The sequence below is a fragment of the Pieris napi genome, chromosome 18 (genome assembly GCF_905475465.1).
Source record: "Pieris napi chromosome 18, ilPieNapi1.2, whole genome shotgun sequence".
Taxonomy (NCBI): Eukaryota; Metazoa; Arthropoda; class Insecta; order Lepidoptera; family Pieridae; genus Pieris; species Pieris napi.
In genome coordinates, this window is record NC_062251.1 from 9554685 (window position 1) to 9576702 (window position 22018).

The following is a 22018-nucleotide window of genomic DNA, read 5'->3' on the forward strand; positions in this document are numbered from 1 at the left end:
TCTTTAAAAAAAAAATTATACTCTTTTTTTTATTTTTGCTCTCAAAACATCACACATATTACTGAAAATAATTTATAGAAAGGATATACATGTGCGCAGCCGCTAACCAGATACATGCAACTTCCTCACAATGGAATAGCGTACCTGTCATATTTTCAATTCTTCTTGGCATAGATAAGTTTGTAGGTTTACGTAGTTATTATCTATCACTCACAGAGTACGCCAAAATGGTAATTATGGAGTAATTTCAACCTTAGTAATGATTTAAATAAGCTGCGGGGAATAAATAATGTAATCTAAAGGATTGAGAGTTGGTACTTAGACATCCTGAAAAACGCAGATTCGACAAACAGAAGTGATAGTTTGCGTGTTGTTCCCACGAGAATGTAAGTGCGTGCTCCTATTTCACCATGCCCCTTGCTGATAGAGGATAAAGCTTTGTTTTTAATTTATTTTATTTATTACTTAATATGTCATGTGGAACATGGTGTAATGGTTGCAGCTCCTTACAAACGTTGTGTAAAAAAAACATGGCGAGTAAAAAGAGTGGCGGAGAGTTTATTGCCAGTTCTTCTCTTCCGTTCTACGCCCTTGATTTGAGAACTGGCAGAAAATATAAAATTAGAAGCATTAAATGTATATTTCATTTTTGACGTGCATAAGTGTCCATTGTGTTACATAAATAAATGAATTTTGACTTTGATATTCCTCATGCCCGCAAAATCCTTGTGCCAACAAGGAGGACATGGAGTCCGAAAAATGCCGAAATAGAGGAGTTAGTAGTCCAGCCCAATATTATAGTTAAATCCAAGGTCCATCGACTACGTTGGCACCCTGAGAGCATGGGCCAAGAACGGGCGGTGAAGTAAACGAAGCGAAGAGGTGGGAGGCCAGTAGGTCGGCATAGGTTTTGGATTGACAGAGTGAAAAAGGACATCATGCAGCTGAAAGCCAGCAATTCGCGAGAGCTGGCACAGGATAGGGAGCGCTGAAACTTTCTCAATTCAGAGGCCAAGACATTCTTAAGGTCCCAGAGCCAGCGAGGAGAGTATAAGTTATATTCCTAAATCTAATAAATCTTTATTGCTTCTTTAAATTAATCAGGCGTTAAATTTTATAAATAGTATTAATTACACACAGGGTCGAGTACGTCGTTAAGACGCTTACATAATTTTACTGTAAGAAATAATTTAATGGGCGGACTTTGAATATAATTGTGCTTATAGAGTAAAGTAATTTTTTTTTTTTTTAAAGACAATTCACACCAATTGACCTAGTCCCATGCTAAGCTGGTGAAGCTTGTGTTATGGATACTAGGCAACGGATATACATACATATTATAGATAGATAGACATATAAATATATTTAAACACCCAAGACCTAAGCACAACACCAAATGCTCATCACATCGATGTTCGTCTCAGCCGAGGATCGAACCCGGGACCCATGGATTCGCAGTCAGGGGTACCAACCACTAGACCAATGAGTCGTCAAAATGATAGGTATATCTGCATCTCTGTGCCGGGACATCAAATTAAAATGTTATATTGTGTTTTACAATTAACAAGGACAATATACAAACAAGGGCTATAAAAGAAATTTATTAACTTTTTTTTTTTTTTAAAATGGCTCTGGCACGGTTTGTGCATTAGCCAGCGTCACGTATAAGATCTTTATAATTCGTGCTTTTTGCCTTAGAAATTCGACCATGTCCTCCATGTACGGTTTTAGGCACTCGCCCGGTCAACCCTCCCAAAGGCCGAGAACAAATTATAAATTAAAACTTGCTCTCGAACCGGGAATCGAACCCGGTACCCCTCACCTAGCTGCCACTTAATAAGACCGCTAGGCTATGAGGCCCCTATATAAACTTTATTATACAGTTAAATTTTTTTTTTTTGAGTTTATGACCTGGTGGACCTAGACCTTTAGGCAAATTAAAAAATTCTTTTATGTAGAAATGTTGCCACATTGGAGGATTTTTCGTTGTCTCAATCTATATGTATACCGTATACCTTGCCTTGTATTATAAAGACAAGATTTGTATTTTTGCACCATACAAAACTCAAAATATACTGGACCAATTTCATCAATTCTTTTAAAATTACAATGCCAAAAGAATATAAAATATTTTTGAAGTGAAACTTCTTTAGGCGCATGAGTGTAAAATTTTTACGGATGAAATGAAATAATAATATTAGCGACACGAAGATGTGCAGCGTTTTTGTCGAAGAAAAGGGAGAGAGCGATTGAGAGAGAGTGAGATAGAGCGAACGCCGCATCACGCACAGTGCCATGGATCGAGAAGGGGGAGAGAGCTATAATGAGAAAGATTGAGAAAGAGAATAAGAGAGATCGAGTAAAAATACACGCTATTGGTTGATGTATTCGTTTAGTAGTTACATATTAGAACTTTAGATGGCAATTCTGTCGCCTATCGTCTTGTAAACGCAGATTTTTTTATATTATCATTAGCGCGTGTACAAAACAGTGTGAATATACAAATACACGGAGTGATCATATACTGGTACATGATCATCTATCGGGTCTTTTACCATAGTAATAATTAATTTACCAAGAAGTTTCACTTCTGACACTTTTTTTATATTTTACCAGCCATGCTGGGACAAGCCACTGAGTTAGAGTACTCTAAGCCCCTTAATATGTTTTATAACTGATTAAACATTAAAATGACTAATATAGATACTAAATAACCTCCTCTATCTCTAAATATACATTTTGAGAGCATACTAGGTAATGCATAAATAAAAATGGTTCCTGCATGTTTAGATATATCTTTGTTGCATATAGATATGTGATCTGGCCGAGCCCTACAGGCTGCTTTATTCCACCAAGACTTCAAAAACACTTAACCATTCAGCAATGGAGCCATTTAGGTTTTATAAATAAATAATAATATAACTTACTCTGATAACATTGAGATAATAAAGACCCTTTTGTTTTAAACACATTTAAGAACTAATACAATAAATTTTTATACCAATCATTTTTTCTAATGTCACATATTGTATTGTCAAATTTAAGTAATTCTATGACCAAATTTAATATAGACTATACTGGCTGGCAGTATTTTTTAATATAATAATATCCCAATGCAACCAAAAGCAACATACACTGTCTAATTTTATCATGCATGTTATCTTGTTGGAATTCGATAATATTTGAGTATAATATTTTTTTAAACAAGGCTTTCAAGCATGTGTGCATCGGAAGTGTATGTTCCTCCATAAAAATCATGTCATTGGCATGATGAACTTATTTCTTAAAATCGGGTGAACTTCATCTAAATAAGCCAGTCCAGTTGGTGATGTGATTTGGCTATCACATCTTGTTTAAGCTGAAATTATAGAACAACAGAAATGCTATGGGCTTTTATTTAACAATAATACAGTCTTTAAACTTATTGTGTCTGTCACTAGAACACATTTCAAAAATTTATGAACTGCTTGTTTATCATCCAAAGGTAATGTGTTTCTTACCTTGATGATCAATATTTCCTAAGTTTAATGATAATATTTACTGTCTTGTCAAAGCTAGCATTCTACTGATTCAAGAGTAAAGATACCCTGTTTCGTTCCTGTAACAGTATATCAACAAAAACAATAATATGCAAAGTTGGAAATTGTTTAATTCACATCAACTTACATCACAATCACTTATCCAATCTTACTTATGGTTTTAAAATAGCTTAGATCTAAGTTATAGACTATCGACGTCCACGGCCGCGTCCCCCGCGACCTCCCCTCGGGCCTCCACGGCCGCCTCTTCCTCTACCACGACCTCCTCTAGTACCACCTCGCTGGAAACCTTCGCGTTTCCCTCTGCCCTTGGGTGTGTCATCAATTAGAAGAGTTTCCAAAGGTAGACTGTCAGGAAGTAAGTAGTACCGAATGTTGTTCCCACGTATACTCAATGTCTCCAATTGAAGCTCCTCTTTGTTCTTTAGCGTTACTTTTACAGCTTTCAAATGTGTGTTCATCGCAACATCGACGCCGGTGATCGTTCCATGAACTACGCTTCCATTTTTGAGTTCAATTGTAACCGTCTCGTGACTCAATTTCATTAAAAAACGCACTAGCTTCATGTTTCTTTAGTTTTATTATCTAGTATTTATAAAAATAATAAAAGCGTTGATACGCCGATTATAACCTCAACCTAAAATTTATGATTATTTAAATGACAGTGATACTATCAAACACTAACAATAAAAAATATGGCGGGTGTTTCTATAGTCTCTGACTACCACAGTATCACTTTTTTTTTTCTTTTTTTTTAATTTATTTATTAGCCGAAACAAAGACCATTGGCCCACAGTATAACTGCATTAAAGTATTGCTAGTCGTTGTCTAGAAATAAACATTTTTGGTTGCCAAGGTTTCTGTTAGATTCACTACGAAAGCTTCAATATAGCTATTTTGAAACGCGTTTTTTTCTTGATAGAATTAATAGTTAAATTCTGAATAACTACTTATACGTCTTAACATTTTATCACTATGAATACTGAAGTCATATTAGAAGATCCAGAAGTAGATACTGAGGCAGCAACCGAAGAAAAAGAAATACCAATTTGCGCTCGTTTAGTATTCACAAAAGAGCAGGTATATTACTCTATATTAATTTACCTAGGTAACATTGTAATCCGTAACCTAATTCGAATATAAAATACTTAAATCTATTAGTTGAATCAAGTTGGTCATTACATCGTTCACGTCTCTTGCTTGTCATTATAAATAAATAAAAATCTTATATAATATCATTGCTATAAATGGAAAATATTAACTTGGATTTATCTGTGACTGCTGAATTTTCAAATAAATCCGATAAAGATGGGAAAGAAACTCATCAGACTGAATCCTTAAAAAATTTTGATGTTACAGCTAAATTAGAGCTAACTGAATATCAGGTAGGTACACAAAATAATAATATAAAAACTATTCTCAGAAATTCTGACCCAAACAAATAAGTAATCTGAATTATAATCTTCCTGGAATACAAGACTTCGATGATAAATTACAAAAGAGAATAGAATAAAAAGGAAAGATAAGCTTTTGCGTGGTGAAGATTGCACTGAGTGTTTTAAGCAGTAAAATTTTTAAGTTATTTTTTTACTCTTGCCAAATATTTACTACACGTCAATAAAAAATTCCGGCATCATCGATAATAATGTATATTTTCTTCTTTGAAAAAATTTCATAGACTATATTTTCAGAAAAACGATTTACACGAGGCGTTCAACCTTTTAGATTACAATGGAGAAGGCAAAATCAAAGCAGAGGATTTTCGAGTAGCCATAAAGGCTTTAGGTACATTTACTGTTCTTATAACAAAGAACCAATATAATATTTTTTTTTTTTACATTATTAAATAGAATTACGTATTATTAAATTAATTAGAAAGTAATTTTTTTATTTTCAATAGGATATGAACCTACGAAAGAAGAACTTCAAAAAATGATTAATGGCGTGGATAAAGGTCTTACTGGTAAATTAAGTTTTGAGAACTTTGAAACCGCTATAATGCGTAAAATAATGTCACTGGATAGCGATGGTGATATAATGAAAAGTTTTAGGCTTTTTGATATGGATGACTGTGGTAATTAAAATTTGAGTTTGAGTTCTTCTTATATATATTTTTTATTATTTAAAATTGTATTTTCAATGACGATATCGTAACAAAGCTCCAAAAATAAATGAAGTAATATGGTTTTAGGATTTATTAGTTTTGAAAATCTAAAACAAGTTACTAAAATATTAGGAATTTACTTAAGTGATCAAGAAATAGAAGAAATGATTGATGATGCTGACAAAGACTTCGACGGATTCGTAAGTTTTTTATCCAAATATACTTATACATTACATTTTTTTTTTTAGTATGTTTCGTTTGTTACAGATTTCTGTTCAAGAGTTTATGAGAATGATTAAAAACTCAGTTGATATCGTTACTCCATAACCACACACAATCAAAATATTGATGTTCATTGTTTCTGAATAAATATTACACTAATATTATCTGTAGTACAACAATCATTTTTAGAGTTGGTAATACTTATAGGACATACATTTTTAATAAAAAAAAAGTCGACGTTTAAGGCTAGAAAAGCCGTTGACAGTTTGACATTTCGCTATTTAAATTGAAGAATGTTAACTATAAATATTTGTTTTACTATAAACCCTGTTTATAAATATCGTGGACGAGCCTAAGTAAAACAAATTGTTAAGTTTAACTCAAGTGCAATCATATTTAATATGGGTAAGTAAATTATGTTAGTAACGGAGTCAGTTCCGATTCGTTTGTGTCGCGTCTGTATGGTCAGATCATTGATCAAGTTAATTATTTCGTATATTATTCATACATGTTCATTCATGTAGGTTTTGTTCTGTTCTTCGGATCTGTTTCATCAATAGACATTTCCAACTAGAATATAGATACATTAATATAGATGACTATATTATAAATATGTAAATAGTTCAAAAATAGTTGTTTAAACAGGAATCAAGTTGACAACTGAGGTATTAATTAATAGGCGTGTTCATTAAATGCATTTATTTCCAGCTTCAGATGCTTTTGACGAAATAGATGAAAAATGTGAGAAATTGATGTGGAAAGTAATAGAAATACGGAAACATTATGGGAAGCAGTGCATAGAATACCAGCATAAATCATCACAGTGTGAAATGTCATTATTAAAGTTGCGTTTGAATACAATATCAAAATTAAAATCACCAACGAGAAGGCATGAAATACCAAAACTACCATACAAAGAAATGATGCAAGATATGGATGATTTCAAAAGTGAAATTTCAACAAATGAGAGAAATATACAAAATTTAATGAAAAAAATAAAAACAATAGAGGATATTGCTGTTCATATTAAAAGTGATAAAATTAATAAACTGGCAAAAAAACCTTTTACAGTCAATACATTTTTGTTAGCTGCAAAGGGTAAAATCCAAGATGGATCTTAGTAAATTATAGTATAAGTACAGAGTTTACCATGGGATAAGTATTGTTTTAAGGTGAAATTCAAGCGCCAAGTGGCCTACATGGTACTGAATCCTGAATTGTCTGAAAGACAACTATTGCATATAAAGCAGAATAAAATCCTAGTGATGAATGCACTCTTGAGTTCAATTGTATATTATAATACTTATCAATATATTTAGTGCCATTCTTAAATGTATTATTACTAAATACATATAGTAGATTCCAATAATATATGCTATTATTGATAAGCAATCACAATATGCTTGTTTTCTTTATTTTGTTTTTGATTATATGCCTTAACCATCTTTATAAATAATACTAGATATTGGTGAAAAAATTTAGAGTATAGAACCATAGTCCGTCTACATCTAGAACTCAATTTTATCTCTCAGGCAGCATTTATAAGAAACATGAAAAAGTTAGATTAAGATATAGCCTATGATATACACTCACAAATAATGTAGCTTTCTATTCGTAACAGTATTTTTATAATTGCTTTACTAGAATGACTCCTTCACCTGTCATATTAGGAGATAGTTGATTTATAAAATAAGGGCAGTAATAATTGAATTCAAATGTGTTATGAAAAAAAAAATATTTTCCAGTTAAAATTATTATTGTCTTGTCTCCACTTATATCAGAACTATTAATTGTTGATCTTAAAAGTTAAAAAGAATAAATGTTTGCACAATAATACATTTTTCAGCAGAACAGATGTCTTGTTTGTTGTTGTTGTATCAGGAAAAACATGTATGTGTAGTGAGTAATAGGGCAAGAAGATTCGATCGGTGTTATAGAAAACTAAAATTATACCTAAGCTACAAATTAATATTTGTGTATGTTTAATGTATTGAATAGGATAAGGAATGTTAAAAAATGATGTTGCCTACAAATTTCTTATTTTAATAACTTTTGAATTATAACTTGTCTTACAGTTACATAAAACAATATTCTTTACTAAAGTTGACTATGAATAGTGAATCTTGATTTGGTTTATCATAGGACGATGATAGATATATTAGATATCTGTCTGATATTCTACAATATATATGACATTGGATGGAAATGTGATCAAATACTTTTATTTTTGCAATGTTGTCTAGTGTTTCTATAACCAATGATATACTTTAGTTTCCACAGATATTTACTTAAATATTACTTGAATCATACTACTAAATTATTGTTCTTGATGTAAAAAAAGGGAAATAGTGTATTCAATAAATGTAAGTATTCATAGCTTAATTTATTATTTATCAACTTGCCTTACTTTTCCATTTTTCTCATTACTGTGTTTTTCTATATTATATGTTTGAAATGTATTAAAATCTTGAACATTTTACCATAAGTAGTTCTTTTGCTGAAATTGTATAGAAGAAAATAAGCAGGTATAAGCGAACGAAAGCTTTATTATCATGATTATTACGGCCCATATTATGTCGAAATGATTGAGATTTGAGTCACACGCGTTTATTTTACAATTTCACCTTCTGATAGTAATTAATAACAACACAAAGTGTGTTCTTCATATTTTCTTCATAGTTCTCAGTATAGATGATAATTATTGATATATATTTTATTATTATTATTTTTTTTTAAATTTATTTATTAGCCGGAATCATTACATTACAGCCCACTGTGTTGCTAGGCTGTATTACGTATACGGCTTGATATCATTTCTACAGACAAAATACACTATTAGTTAAAATTACAATAAACGAATGGATCTCCTCCAATAATTAACTTATAATTTTATGCTCTTAAGTCATTATCGATTTAAATATTTTTGTTATTAAATTATATTATTAATTTGAGCTATGATTATTTTAAAAATAAATTTTGTAATTCTCAATGGGTATTGTTATTTATTCAGTTATTTTGTTCCAAGCAAAACAACTGATTACTGATTACACTGTATTTCGGTGGTACTTATAACTTATATTATAACTTATACATTATACATATAAAGCATCTAAGGTTCACCGTTCAAATAAATAAATCTAAATGCCTTTCTCTGAAGCCTACTCAAATATATTAATATTATTATTGATTATCTGTGGGGTATAGTATTTTTTTTATTTGTTGCTATGGTTACCAAGTTATTTGGCGAAGTCAGTAGGGCAAAACTAGTAACAATTTTATTAATTGTTATTGATTTGATGTGCAATAATGTCGGACGTGCAAAGTCTTTTTAAGAAAAACTCGATCATTCCGGATATTATAACGATTGCTCCTTCAGAAATATTAAATATTAAGTATCCAAGTGGGGTTACTGTTGATTTGGGTAAGGAGTTGACTCCAACTCAAGTCAAGGACAAACCTGTAGTAAAATGGGCTTGTAAAGATACCGAGTATTATACTTTAGCCATGATTGACCCTGACGCACCTAGCCGTGAAAACCCAAAATTTCGTGAATGGCACCATTGGTTAGTGGGAAACATTTATGGGGGTGATCTTAATAAGGGAGAAGTCCTTTCTGACTATATTGGTTCCGGACCTCCGAAAGGTACCGGATTACATAGATATGTATTTTTAGTCTTTAAACAACAAGAAAAATTTGATTTTTCTAAAGTCCCAAAACTTCCCAATAATTCAGGAGACAAAAGAGGCAAGTTTTCTATTGCTAAGTTTGCTCAAGAATATAAGTTGGGTACACCTATAGCTGGAAATTTTTATCTTGCAAAATATGATGATTATGTCCCGAAATTGTACGCTAAATTAAAGGGATAAATATTTGATGTACCTATTTATACAAAGTACAAAACTTTCTAAAAACTGGTAATTTATATTGTACAGGAGCATAATAGACTACATTTTGTCTATGGCGTCAATCGATATCTATATCCGCCTCCGTTGCGTGACATTCCTCATTTTTCGGTCAAAGTCGCCATCATCCGCCATTACCTTTTGGAGTTTGCGTAAATTGGTCGTTGCACTGTCTGCGTGTTACAATCATCATCTTTGTTAGTGACAGTTTTCAGTGCGTTGCATCGCAGTGTTTTATTGAAACAAAGAGTATCGACGTTATATCGTATGTCCATCCAGAATCTCAACACATTCGACCCATTCGCCGATGCTATCAAAAGCTCGGAAGACGATGTTCAAGATGGATTAGTCCACGTGCGGATCCAGCAGCGGAACGGGCGTAAGACATTAACAACGATACAGGGCCTCTCCTCGGAATATGACTTGAAGAAGATCGTGCGGGCATGCAAAAAGGAGTTTGCGTGCAACGGTACAGTAGTGGAACATCCCGAATACGGAGAAGTTCTGCAACTGCAAGGCGACCAACGTGAAAACATTTGTCAGTGGCTCACCAAGTCAGGCCTGGTGAAGCCCGAGCAACTTAAAGTACACGGTTTTTAGACCGCAACATGACGTGTGACATCATCATAGTTTCTAAATCGTGCGCGTAACCTATCGAATAATGTATTTAGAAAGCACAGATATATACAGAGATTATATCGAAGAGGCCTGCTTCGCGCCCTGTGCCTTGCTGTCTCCCATTAATGTAAAAAATAAATATATAACTAATCAACGCCGTCTTCACGGACAGCTTTAGTTGCAATTAATACCGAACGAAATAGTTAATAACTCAAGTTTTGTTTTTTACTACATAATTATTAAATTGCTGTAATAAGTATATGATGTGTCTCAATAATTAAAAACATGTTTTTGTATGTGTTCTCTTTCATTCACACCGGGTACAATGTCCTCTAACAGTAAATTCAGTGAAAGTGGGTTTTGCTAACTGTATAGTGTATAATTTCCAAATGCCACTTAGTTAACACCTTATTAAATTAAATATTTCATGAATAATTTCTTTAAATATTTCAGCTAAAATATTCCGCTTTAATTAATCTGTGTATAATCTTATTACTGTCAAGTGGTTTCAGCATAATTTAACAACAAATTAAGTAGTATTAACAATTTATTAAATGTATTGCCAACTAGCACAGGAATATACTACTATGTCATCAATTATATATATTGATGACATAGTAGTTATAACAAGTTGTAATATCTTAAAGAAATTAGCACAATGCAAGGAAGTTATGAGTCATGGCATTAATTTATTGCTACACAATATTGAGGTCATCTACTAGTAACAATAAAACATATGATTTAGATATACTTCTTGTATGATGGCAAATGCTTGAAAATAATTTTTACTATGCAAATTATCAATATTCATACTTTTCAATTTATGTGACATTCAATGTGTAACTTGTCCTTGCTGTAAGTTCCTTGTTATGTGTATTGTTTCTTGATGTTTTGTATTGTCAGGTATACACAATACCTGTGATTTTGAAATAAAACTAGGGCATAAAGACATTTTTATAGTAGACATTTAAAATATACATTGGTGTATACTTGTATAGATTACAGAATGCATTGGAGATTGAATTAAAAGATTGAAATTTTGTGGTGATGAAGATTTTGTATTTTTAAATAAACGAATTATTGGTTTTTTTTGGTATGTTATAGCTTAGTTCTTTTAGGTTTAACCTAGCAAACATACTATTATTGGTTGAAGTTTAAATATTAATCTCTTGAAGTCTGCTAGACGGTTCTATTCTTGTATAATCTAAATACGTCTATTTTTACGTCTATTTAATCTGTGGTGACAATCACAGGACACAGACTAGTATATAATAATACTAATATTATTTTAGATTCTATGATTTGATACACATTTGCCTTTGCTTTTCCCATTAGGGATAAAAATATAAATTAATATCATCATAATGATACACTTTTGAGATAATTTTCGACAGGAGAACGAAGAACAAAACCTTGCTGTATGGTCTAAAGTCCTTTGCCTTTCATTCATCATAATAAACTTTTGACTTTCGGTAAATGAATGTTGAAAACTTGAAACTGACATCTTTGACACATGATTCAAGTACGAGAGTACAAGATTCAGTTTTCGTTATTCATAAATTTTACTTAAATCATTAAATAAACAATAATACATTTTTAGAACTGCTAATAGGTTTAATATATAAAGCATTTAGAATAATGAACTAGTAGGACATTATTGTAATTACATCATTGTACCACATATCTAGTCTTAATAAGGTAAAATAAAATAATAGATCGTATTATTACAATTTTTAACATTTACATAAATGGTTTTTTTTAATGTTGTTTAAGAGAAAAAATGTCTGGTAAGCACTTTAAGTTGGGGCAGAGGGTGCTAGTTACTGGAAAGAATGTGAAAGGAGCTGTCGCCTATGTTGGTTGTCCAACATTTGCAACTGGCAATTGGGTCGGTATTATACTAGATGAGCCCAAAGGGAAGAACAATGGTACAGTACGCGGCCACGCATATTTCCAGGTACAATAAATGCTCTATTATTCTGTTAACCATACATATAACTGATCAAAAAATTCTTAGCTTGCCTCTTTAATGGATTCAAAAGGGCATAACAAACTCAAAACTCAGGAACTGCTTTTCATATAGCTAGACAATCTAAGACATTGTGGAATTACTCAACTATATCAGCACATTACTTGGCTAGATAGGTTTGGACATGGTAGGAAATCATTTGACGACTTATGTGTACCGTATATATTATGACCATGGTCATATGTTAGCAATAATGTTTTATATGATTATAGATTCTCATAGAATTTTTAGAATTTTTGTGTTAATGATTGTGAAAATTAATTTCATTAGAGAAGAGTAAAGTGTATGTTTCCTGATTATTTAAGTTATACAGTCAAAACTGTTTAAGAAGCCATAATTTAGAACAACATATCGGTTATATCCATCCAAAATTAAGGTCCTGGCTGAATTCTATTGTATTAGGTACTTAATAACAAAGTCATTGTCTGTTACAACTGGGTTACCAAATATTAGTAGTCCCTTTGATGTCGTTATAACAGATTGACTGTATTAATAAATATGTAATAATACTATGTATTTTACTGTTCACTTCAACATAATAGGTTATGTTTTAAATATGAATAGCAATGACTTGTAAATCAATATACCAATAAGACTTAAAAGTTAACACAATTTATTTCAGTGCGACGAAAATTGTGGTATGTTTGTTCGTCCGAGTCAGCTTCAAATATTGGATGTAGATGATAATCCAATGGAGACCTCCATGACAACATCCAGTGAGGACACAAAGACATCTATACCAAATCGGCGGCTGAGCAGGTATGTATTAGAATTAGCACAAAATTTATTTATTTTAGGTCATAATAACTTTAATTCAACATTAATTATAATTTCGATTAATCATAATAATATTTTAGTAGAATTAGTACCCATGTATCTAAAATTATTTAAATAACTTGATTTCTATATTGTTCTCATTAAATTTTATTGTATATAACCATTTGTAAAATACATTAAATCCCATGTGAATATGATACGGACTAACGTCAAAAGTCCCATTTTAACCAACAATTTCAATAATAATAATAAAAACAACTATCTAATAATTTTCTCTTAACAATAATAAATTTTATAATAAATAGGTAATTTAAATAGTATATTTCTAAGTGCTTCAACAAAGAGACAGTGTATGGAAACTGGGAATAAACGGTATACAATACATATAAGATATACGAAGCAAGTAATTTTGTTATTTTATTAATCTCATAAAGCTAGTCTTGCTCAGTAAATTATTAATATACAATAAATCTTTAGTGTTTATAGAGGGTTAGGGAATTTAGTTTTAATAGTGTTGGAAGTAATAAATATTTCTCATATGTTCAAAGATCATTCCTGAATCATAAGCTCGTTGCTATTTAGATGTGGTTCTTAGTTAATATATTTATATAAAATTGTGTTAGTGGAGTTTCCTTGGATTAAATCCATTTGATTTGTACCATAAAATTTGTTGAGGTGTCAGTTATGCCTACAGCTGTATATTATTTCCAATCCTAAATGATTATTATAATTTTATGATATCTAGTTTATGTGTGTTATTTTAAATAGATTTGCTCTATAAATAAGTGTAACAAAGAAATAAATGGAGTCTTATCTAATTCTCTAGATGAATTGTATTTTAGTTAAGATATTTTTTTTTTAAATTTTGTCTGATTCAATTGTTTCTAGATAAACAAAATGTCATGCAAAAATAAAATGTACTCCTGTTAAGCCTAGAATATCCATTTATCTCTTCCGTTTTTTACTAACAAACAAATGATGTTTTATGAATGGCAAAAAAATTAAACAGTCGAAAATTCAGACCACAACATGTATTTTAGTTGTAGTGATAATACAATTAACTTTATTGGTCGCTGTAAATTTGATGAGTTACAAATTTAAATGTTATTAAAACTGATTTAAGCCCGTCACAGACTTAGCTATAATATATATTAATATACCATACTATAATATATATTATAGCAAGCTACCACACACTGAGAAATATATATTTTGCCTTAATTTAATTGATGTCTTGCTATACCATAATATATAGTAACTAGCCGTTTCGCGCCCGCTTTGCTGGACGAATTAAAATAAATTTTATGTTTCATTATTTTATTTTTTTTCATATTTTTATTATTCTTCATTTTAACTTCCCGCTAAAATTGAAATATTTCGAAAATCGAGTTTTTAACAGATGTTGACGTTTTGCGGTTCTAGGAAGCCTCTTTTGTTTTTATTAGCGGGAAAAATTTTCATAAAAGTAAAACAGAAATCAAAAAATGAAGGAAAGTTGGAATTAAAAAAATAAATAGCCGTAAACGAATGGTGGTAGTTTCATGTCGATACGATCAGTGGTTTAAGCGTGAAAGAGCCTCAAACGAACACCATTTTCTTTTTATATATATAGATAGATATGCAATAATGTGTATTACGGTATCGCTTGGTGACGTCACAGAAATATATATTATAGCTGAGTGTGCGGTCACGCGAAAATTAGTATAGAAAATATATAGTAATATGTCTAGCCATAAAAATATTAATATATATTATAGCTAAGTCTGTGACGGGCTTAAATGCTTCTCCAAAAACTTCTCTTGGTTCCAAAGACTTAGACTTGAGACAAAGTTAACCACAACAGTCAATGAAATTTTTGTGAGATTGGTCTTGCTCTTGGTCACGTGACTATTGCCTTTGAAATAAGTTAGGCGTTTGTGGGTCACGCCTGACGCCAAGTAATTTTGTCTCATGCCCCCCAGGAGTGTGAACTTCCATCTGTCAAATTAAAGCAGTGTTTCCCAACGTGGGCTAAACAGGGAGGAAATTTTATTATTAAGGGGCAAGCCGATAATTTATTAAAATTATTTGTAGTTTGAATTTCAGTTTTTCATTATATGTTTTGAAAATTTACTATGTTTCGTTAACAATTTAATTGTAATTTCTTCCTAAGCTTCTTAAATTAACGATTTATTAATATTAAAAATGATGTATGTTACAAAAGGGGCATACGAATTTTAGAAAGGCTTGGGGGAATGGCACAACAGAGGTTGGGAAATACTGGTTTATAGTATTTTGACAGATGAGAAAATTATCGTTATTGTAATTTTCTGACTGGAGACTTAACACATCCTGTATGTCAAAGTCAATACGTTTTTGACATACGGGAGACACGCTTGGCGTTGTCTTTTTACTCTAAAAACTTACAGCGACCAAAAATTTATGCTAGATTCTATCATAGTGTTTTTTTGCTAGTGTAACAGTTGCGCAGAGGTCTAGGCCGACTACGTAAGTACTCATTAGATCTATAAATCACGCTTTGCTTTGTGCACTTCAATACGTGTCCTGTATGAATAGGATTACTTTTCTTAGGCCCAACCCCCTTTTTTTAATTTTTGAAGTGAAACTTCTTTATCGGGGTTGGAAAAAAATTTAGTGTAACATTTTTTCGTTACGCGTCACATTTTTCTGTTACGCGCCATCTTTTTGAAGTGAAACTTCTTTATCGACGTATGGGAGAAATTTTGTAGCAAATCGTCACGTTTTTCGGTTACGCGCCATGTTGCTTTTTGAAGTCAAACTTCTTTATCGGCGTTGGAATGAAACTTCTTTATCGAGGTATAAGAGAAATTTTGTAGCAAATCGTCACGTTTTTCGGTTACGCGCGATGTTGCTTCTTAAAGTCAAACTTCTTTATCGGCGTTGGAAAAAAAGTTTACCGTCACATTTTTCGGTTACGCGCCATCTTTTTCTTGTACAACGTACCACGGTACCACGGTTGATCCGAAGAGATTCGAAGCCATTAATAATAAAAATATATAATAACGATAACAATGTTAGTAATAATTCTATTACAATTAATGAAATTCTATAATAATCTTCGTATAAGGTAAAATGAAATATTTGTATTCATGTCTATGATAATAAAAGCCTTTTGTTAAACTTTATCTAATTTAACGAATTTCTGTAAAGTTGCATATAGTAGATCATTTTTCGAAAAATAAGATCATAAAGAAGTTTCACTTCTTACGTGTGTACACCTAGTACACGCACAATTTTTTTTTATGGCTTTGGCACGATTTGTGCATTAGCCAGCGTCAAGTATAGGATTTTTTATAATACGTGCTTGTCTTTTTTAGAAATTCGACCGTGTCCTCCATGTACGGTTTAGGCACTCGCCCGGTACCGCATAAGCCTCCCAAAGGCCGAGAACAAATTTAAATTAAATTAAAACTTGCCCTCGAACCGGGAATCGAACCCGGTACCCCTCACCTAGCTGCCACTTAATAAGACCGCTAGGCTATGAGGCCCCCCCCAACCCCCTTGTTTTCTGTTAAGTGACCCAGAACACCTATATATGCCTGTGGTCAAGGGCGGATTAATGGAACTGGCTATAGTTAGCCAAGTTATTTACTAGATCCGCCCTTATCTATATGTGCTGTGTAGAGTTCGAAAATTAAAATGTCGTAGAATAGAGACAAAAGAAGATAGTAGAAGAATTAGCCTCAGTCTGTAGCTGTTTCGTGGTGATTTTTTGTTTCGACAAAGATCTTTTAGATAAGTCACGGCGCTTTATTAAAGATGATTTCCTGTTCCTGTACCGTACGAGCGAGTGTTGCCAGATTCCTATATCTAAAGCATTGGTTATTGCTACGAGTCTAAGATTTTTGGGCAATTAGATGTACGACCTGAAAACTTGGATGTTTATAATTATTCAATCTTTAAGTTTTAATTCATTACGAAGCTAAAGGAAGGTGTTAGATATAAAATTTTATTTTAGCGAGTCCCACACTCTGAACTGCATTCCCCTAGATAAAGGAGCTAACTTAAAAGGGCTAAATCATTTTGACAGATGGCAGTTGACATTTGACACCTATTATTTACTAGTGTTTCCGTGCTCACAATATATCTTATTATTTATTACTAACTGACTCGGCAATCGTTTTATCATATCAAAATGAATACAGTACTAACCGCTATTAATTAGGTATGGTCACTAAAAATGTATATAAATACAGATGTATATATACATCTTTTTTAAGCTAAAATGCGGCCTTCGTCCGGGAGAAAGGCTCTTCCAATTTTTTCCACCCTATTATATTTTTTGCCGTTAGCATTCAGTCAGGCCTATCGCTCTTTTGGTCTGCCCGTGTTTCTTTGTCCTTTTGTGCCTCCTTACTGACGGGTGTTAAAAATAGTTGACGACCTACCTATACACAGTTGTATAAATATCGGTCAAGCCGGAACTGAGAGTTTACGAACACTGACACAAGAATTTAATGTATATAAAGTATACAAAACACCGTCACTTGCGAGGCTTCTGTCAATGTGAGTGTCCATGGGCAGTATCACTTAACATCAGGTAAACCCGTTACATAAAAAAAAAGTGCGTGCGTACAAAGTACACATATCAGAAGTGAAACTTCTTTGGCAAGGAAGATATGTTAGGAATTTAATGAATTTAATTGTCATTAAAATATTAAAAGTGTCGCAATTAATACGAATTGTAAATTTAATTTTTAAATTATTTTGCATAAAGTCCGCCCTTCTCATTCTCTCTCAATCGCTATCTCTCTTTTCTTCGACAAAAACGCTGCACATCTTCGTGACGCTAATATTATTATTATTGCGTTTCATCCGTAAATAATATAAAATAGTATGTATATTTCTGTCTCATTCTTTCCTGGCTTCATCCTACACATTTTTGTATTTGTGTCTCTTACCTGTCGCTTTCTCACTCTCTCCCACGCCAAATCCTATTAATTTATGTGTCTGTCTCTTTTTACTGTCGCTTTCTCACTCTCTCCCACGCCAAATCTTATTAATTTATGTGTCTGTCTCTTTTTACTGTCGCTTTCTCACTCTCTCCCACGCCAAATCTTATTAATTTATGTGTCTGTCTCTTTTTACTGTCGCTTTCTCACTCTCTCCCACGCCAAATCGTGTTAATTTATGTGTCTGTCTCTTTTTACTGTCGATTTTTCCGTTGCATCCGGTTTGAAATCACAACGATTCTAAAGAAGTTTCTCTTCAAAAATTATATTTATGTAATTCTAATTGCATTCACGTGGTAAGGCAAGGAGATTCTTGTAAGGTTTCCTCGTTAATTGACATCTTAAGTATGGGCTAAACACCGTATACAGGTACGTCGTTATGTTATTTAATTATTTGCTAAATTGTGTTTGACTGAACCCTAAGAAAACCCCCAATCCTCAATGTTTTTTAACAAAAAATCTATGGAAACATCTAGAAGTGTGTGGAAGATGTAGAATGGTAAATGAAATGTAAAGAAATCTAACACAGGAAGTACGTAGGACTAGGACTCGTAGTAGAATGCTAGTTTCCCCATTTGTGACAGTGAGTTTGGTGGGGTTTTGTACCCTCTATTTTAGCGAGTCCCACACTCTGTGCTACTGCATTCCATAAAAAACTTCTAGGCCGCTAACTTAAGACGGCTAAATTATTCTGACAGATGGCAGTTGACATTTGACACTTAGTTGACAATTCAGATGTTCTATGGAACACTTAATTTTTGATATTTTTGTATATAATGATGTCATTCAAAGATGATGGCCACATGTGGGCCCATATTTGATTTCAATAAAGACGTATTTGTCTTTTTTTTAATTGTCTCTGTACAAAGACATTTAACATTACTAACCTGAGAATAACATGATTATTATTTGAGGATATTTCCGGAATAGTTGCCCAGGCACGGCGGGAGATGCCAAACCTTTTAAGTAAATATATTCACGTTGTAGGAAAGGAAAGATTTTGACACTCCCCTGCTGCCTAGATTCTCGGCCGCATATCTGCCTGATCTAGTCCCTATAATGTAGGAAAAATACTTAAGACTAATCTTATATATAAAATTCTCATGTCACAAATCACAATGTTAGTTACCATACTCCTCCGAAACGGCTCGACCGATTCTTATGAATTTTTTTATGTATATTCAGTAAATCTGAGAACCGGCTACTATCTATTTTTCAAACCCCGAAATGTTAGGGGGAAAACCCCTAAACTTTTATTTTTTAGATACAGCATACAAAAATACATACAACCTCTACGAACAACCCCTATTTTTATTTGTTAATTAAAATCTTATGACTTGAACTCTTAGAGGAAAATTCACAGAAAAACCTAAAAAGTTTTCATTCCAGAAAAGCGAACAGTCTCTTTGGTAGCATAGCAAAATGTTCTATGTTGGTATGTACTAAACAGGTAGGCTAAGTAAAATCACATTAAGGCGAAAAAAAGTTCGCGGAGGCAGCTAGTAAGTAATTTAAAAATAACTTATTTAAAAAAAAGGATATTTAATATAAAGTATCCAATAACACTACTTATAGTCTCTATTAAGGGGAATACACTCTGTCCTTGTGTTTCTTTCACTTACCACTGTTTAGCACTTATCACTAGTGTGCACTAACACTAATTCGAGTTATTTTTTTTATTGTTTACTACTTTCTATAACAATAGCCATCAGTTTTTTCATCAAGTTTTTACGTATTGTTCTTTGAATAAATAAAGTGGTGTCTTTTCTGCGCGAGAGATTTTTTTTTGTAAAGCAAATAGGCAGGAGGATCACCACATTTTAAGTGATACCGCATAGACACATTGACTGAAGGATCGCGAGTGCGTTGCCGGCCTTAAACGAATACATTTATATTGCATTTACCGCATAGATTTAGTAAAACTTTTGATTTTTCGTTAATAGTTTGCCGTCATCATAGATATCACCGGCATATTATAGCAAAGTAGAACAAATACCAACTTTATCTCAAGCATGAGTTTTTAATTAAGACGATGGATTGACGATAATCTAGTTTTTCGTTTACGTTTTTGTTATATTTAGTTGAGTAGTCGATTAAATTTTAGATTATTGCTACTGTTGTTTATTTAATGCATCTTCGCTAGAGTTGTATATTGATTATCAAATAACACTACTTGAACAAAAACAATATTTAAAGCATTTTTTTTAAATACAAGGGGTAAACGGGCACGAGGTTCATCTGATGTTTAGTGGTACCACCGCCCATGGACACATTGCCAAAAGGCTCGTAAATACGACGCCTTTTAAGAATTGGTACGCTTTCAAAGGACGATGCGCTTTCATGATAATTCAGGAATTTGGATCAGATGAAGCGTCTTTTATAGTAGTGTGTTTCTTATTCACGTTAGTATGTCGTGATATCGTGAACTCGTGCTTGGGGTGATTGTTACAATAATTACATGACGTTCACGCTCTGATGCACAAATCAATGCGTTTGTAATATGTGTACTGTGTCTATTTTTGTTGTACCACTTTTAACGAATTGCTTGAGAATTTGACGCCGTACTTTGCACTTGCATAATTAATGCACATATTTTAAAACTTGTAAGACTAATAGATGTGTACTAACTAATAAATTAAAGGGTGCGTCGCAAACCGTCGCCAGCGCAGTCGAAAGCCGGGAATTTATCGATGTCAAGGTAACATTATATATTTACTGCACATGTAAATTTGAGCACATTTTGTTTTTTTTTTTATTATGTGGCTTGTAGTACCTAAAGACGTTTCGTGTAAGTTTGTAGCGAAAGTTTTTTTAAATGTATTTATATGGCGCTACAACCTTTTAGTTCTGGGCCTCAGATTTCTGTATCTGGCGTGATCATTTGTCAATCTAATAGGCACTAATAAACACACGCCGTCGACATTTTGGGTTTAAGCCGGTTTCCTCACGATGCTTACCTTCAACGTAGCGAGTGTTAATTGTCCATTGGTGCACAGCCGGGGAACGAACCTACGACCCCAGGTATGAGAGTTGCACGAAGCTACTAGGCCACTACTGCTTATTTAATAAACACTTGAAAAGTAAAGTTTATGTCATTAAATACTTAGAGATTTGAAATTTAAAACTAAATAAGGGACGCTACTTGCCCCTCTGAAGCATCGTGGACAAATATAATCTTCTGTAAAGTTTTTTTTTAATTCTATATACAGCGTGAACTCTTTATAACGCGATTCGTTATAACGTACAACTCTCTATAACAGAAAAATTCGATATTAATTGTTTGGTTACCCACAAAACCCGTACTTTAGTTTACTCTTTATAACGCCACACTCTCTATAACGAAGAAATATTTTCGTATTTAGACATCAACGAAATACTTAAGTGTAATTGTTTTTATAATCATCTTACAAAACTAACCTATTGAGCTGCCGAAATTGATAAGACACCTGAAGTCATAAACAGCCTTCTCGCCTTTGCTATTCTTAATTGCATTAACACGTGTGCAATTATTGTAATTGGTTAAATTTCTTTATTTCCCTTCCCTCCATATAACGAAAACAAAAGTCGGTCCCTTGAAATTCGTTATAAAGAGTTTACACTGTATATCTTTTTTATAGTAATGAAAACTTTATAGTAATATATAAATGTTTGGTATAGAGCGTTAAGCGGTCAATCACGTGTACTACCACCTCTTATATATAACGACGTTTAGTACATAATGTCTGTAGGTACTCTAGAAGCCTTTTATGTATACGCTATTTTGTTTGTTTGTTATTAGTTTGCGTCAGTATTGCTGTGAGAGCACGATTCAATCAATGTGTAATTTGACGTTTCTTTACGTAAATGTTCACCA

The 22018-nt window shown here is 32.5% G+C and overlaps 5 protein-coding genes across 11 annotated transcripts in view; 4 read left to right on the plus strand and 1 right to left on the minus strand.

Annotated features, from left to right (window-relative positions):
- Positions 1-3629: 3629 nt before the first annotated feature.
- LOC125058516 (probable small nuclear ribonucleoprotein Sm D1) lies at positions 3630-4243 on the minus strand. The gene has a single exon (XM_047662604.1). The coding sequence runs from the start codon at positions 4103-4105 to the stop codon at positions 3728-3730; it is 378 nt and encodes a 125-aa protein (XP_047518560.1). The 5' UTR covers positions 4106-4243; the 3' UTR covers positions 3630-3727.
- A 154-nt stretch (positions 4244-4397) lies between these two features.
- LOC125058515 (caltractin-like) lies at positions 4398-6029 on the plus strand. Of its 2 annotated transcripts, none has more exons than XM_047662603.1 (5): positions 4398-4619; positions 5231-5324; positions 5440-5613; positions 5731-5843; positions 5911-6029. In XM_047662603.1, exons 1-5 carry the CDS (start codon positions 4515-4517, stop codon positions 5968-5970), a joined length of 546 nt encoding a protein of 181 aa, XP_047518559.1. In that variant the 5' UTR covers positions 4398-4514; the 3' UTR covers positions 5971-6029. The 2 variants fall into 2 exon arrangements, with proteins under 2 accessions (XP_047518559.1, XP_047518558.1); XM_047662602.1 differs by lacking the exon at positions 4398-4619 and adding an exon at positions 4699-4924.
- Positions 6030-9079: 3050 nt separating this feature from the next.
- On the plus strand, positions 9080-10007 carry LOC125058439 (protein D2-like). The gene has a single exon (XM_047662511.1). The coding sequence runs from the start codon at positions 9172-9174 to the stop codon at positions 9730-9732; it is 561 nt and encodes a 186-aa protein (XP_047518467.1). The 5' UTR covers positions 9080-9171; the 3' UTR covers positions 9733-10007.
- LOC125058440 (eukaryotic translation initiation factor eIF1) lies at positions 9900-10682 on the plus strand. The gene has a single exon (XM_047662512.1). The coding sequence runs from the start codon at positions 10036-10038 to the stop codon at positions 10366-10368; it is 333 nt and encodes a 110-aa protein (XP_047518468.1). The 5' UTR covers positions 9900-10035; the 3' UTR covers positions 10369-10682.
- A 1187-nt stretch (positions 10683-11869) lies between these two features.
- LOC125058431 (dynactin subunit 1) overlaps positions 11870-22018 on the plus strand; it is a 47770-nt gene continuing 37621 nt past the window's right edge. For 2 of the 6 annotated variants that reach the window (XM_047662499.1, XM_047662500.1), the window contains exons 1-5: positions 11870-12084; positions 12160-12343; positions 13038-13174; positions 15647-15679; positions 20807-20863. In XM_047662499.1, coding sequence (XP_047518455.1) covers positions 12167-12343; positions 13038-13174; positions 15647-15679; positions 20807-20863 — 404 coding nt within the window. In that variant the 5' untranslated portion in view covers positions 11870-12084; positions 12160-12166. The remainder of the gene's footprint in view (positions 12085-12159; positions 12344-13037; positions 13175-15646; positions 15680-20806; positions 20864-22018) is intronic. The other 4 variants (XM_047662501.1, XM_047662502.1, XM_047662503.1 and 1 more) reach the window with 3 other exon arrangements.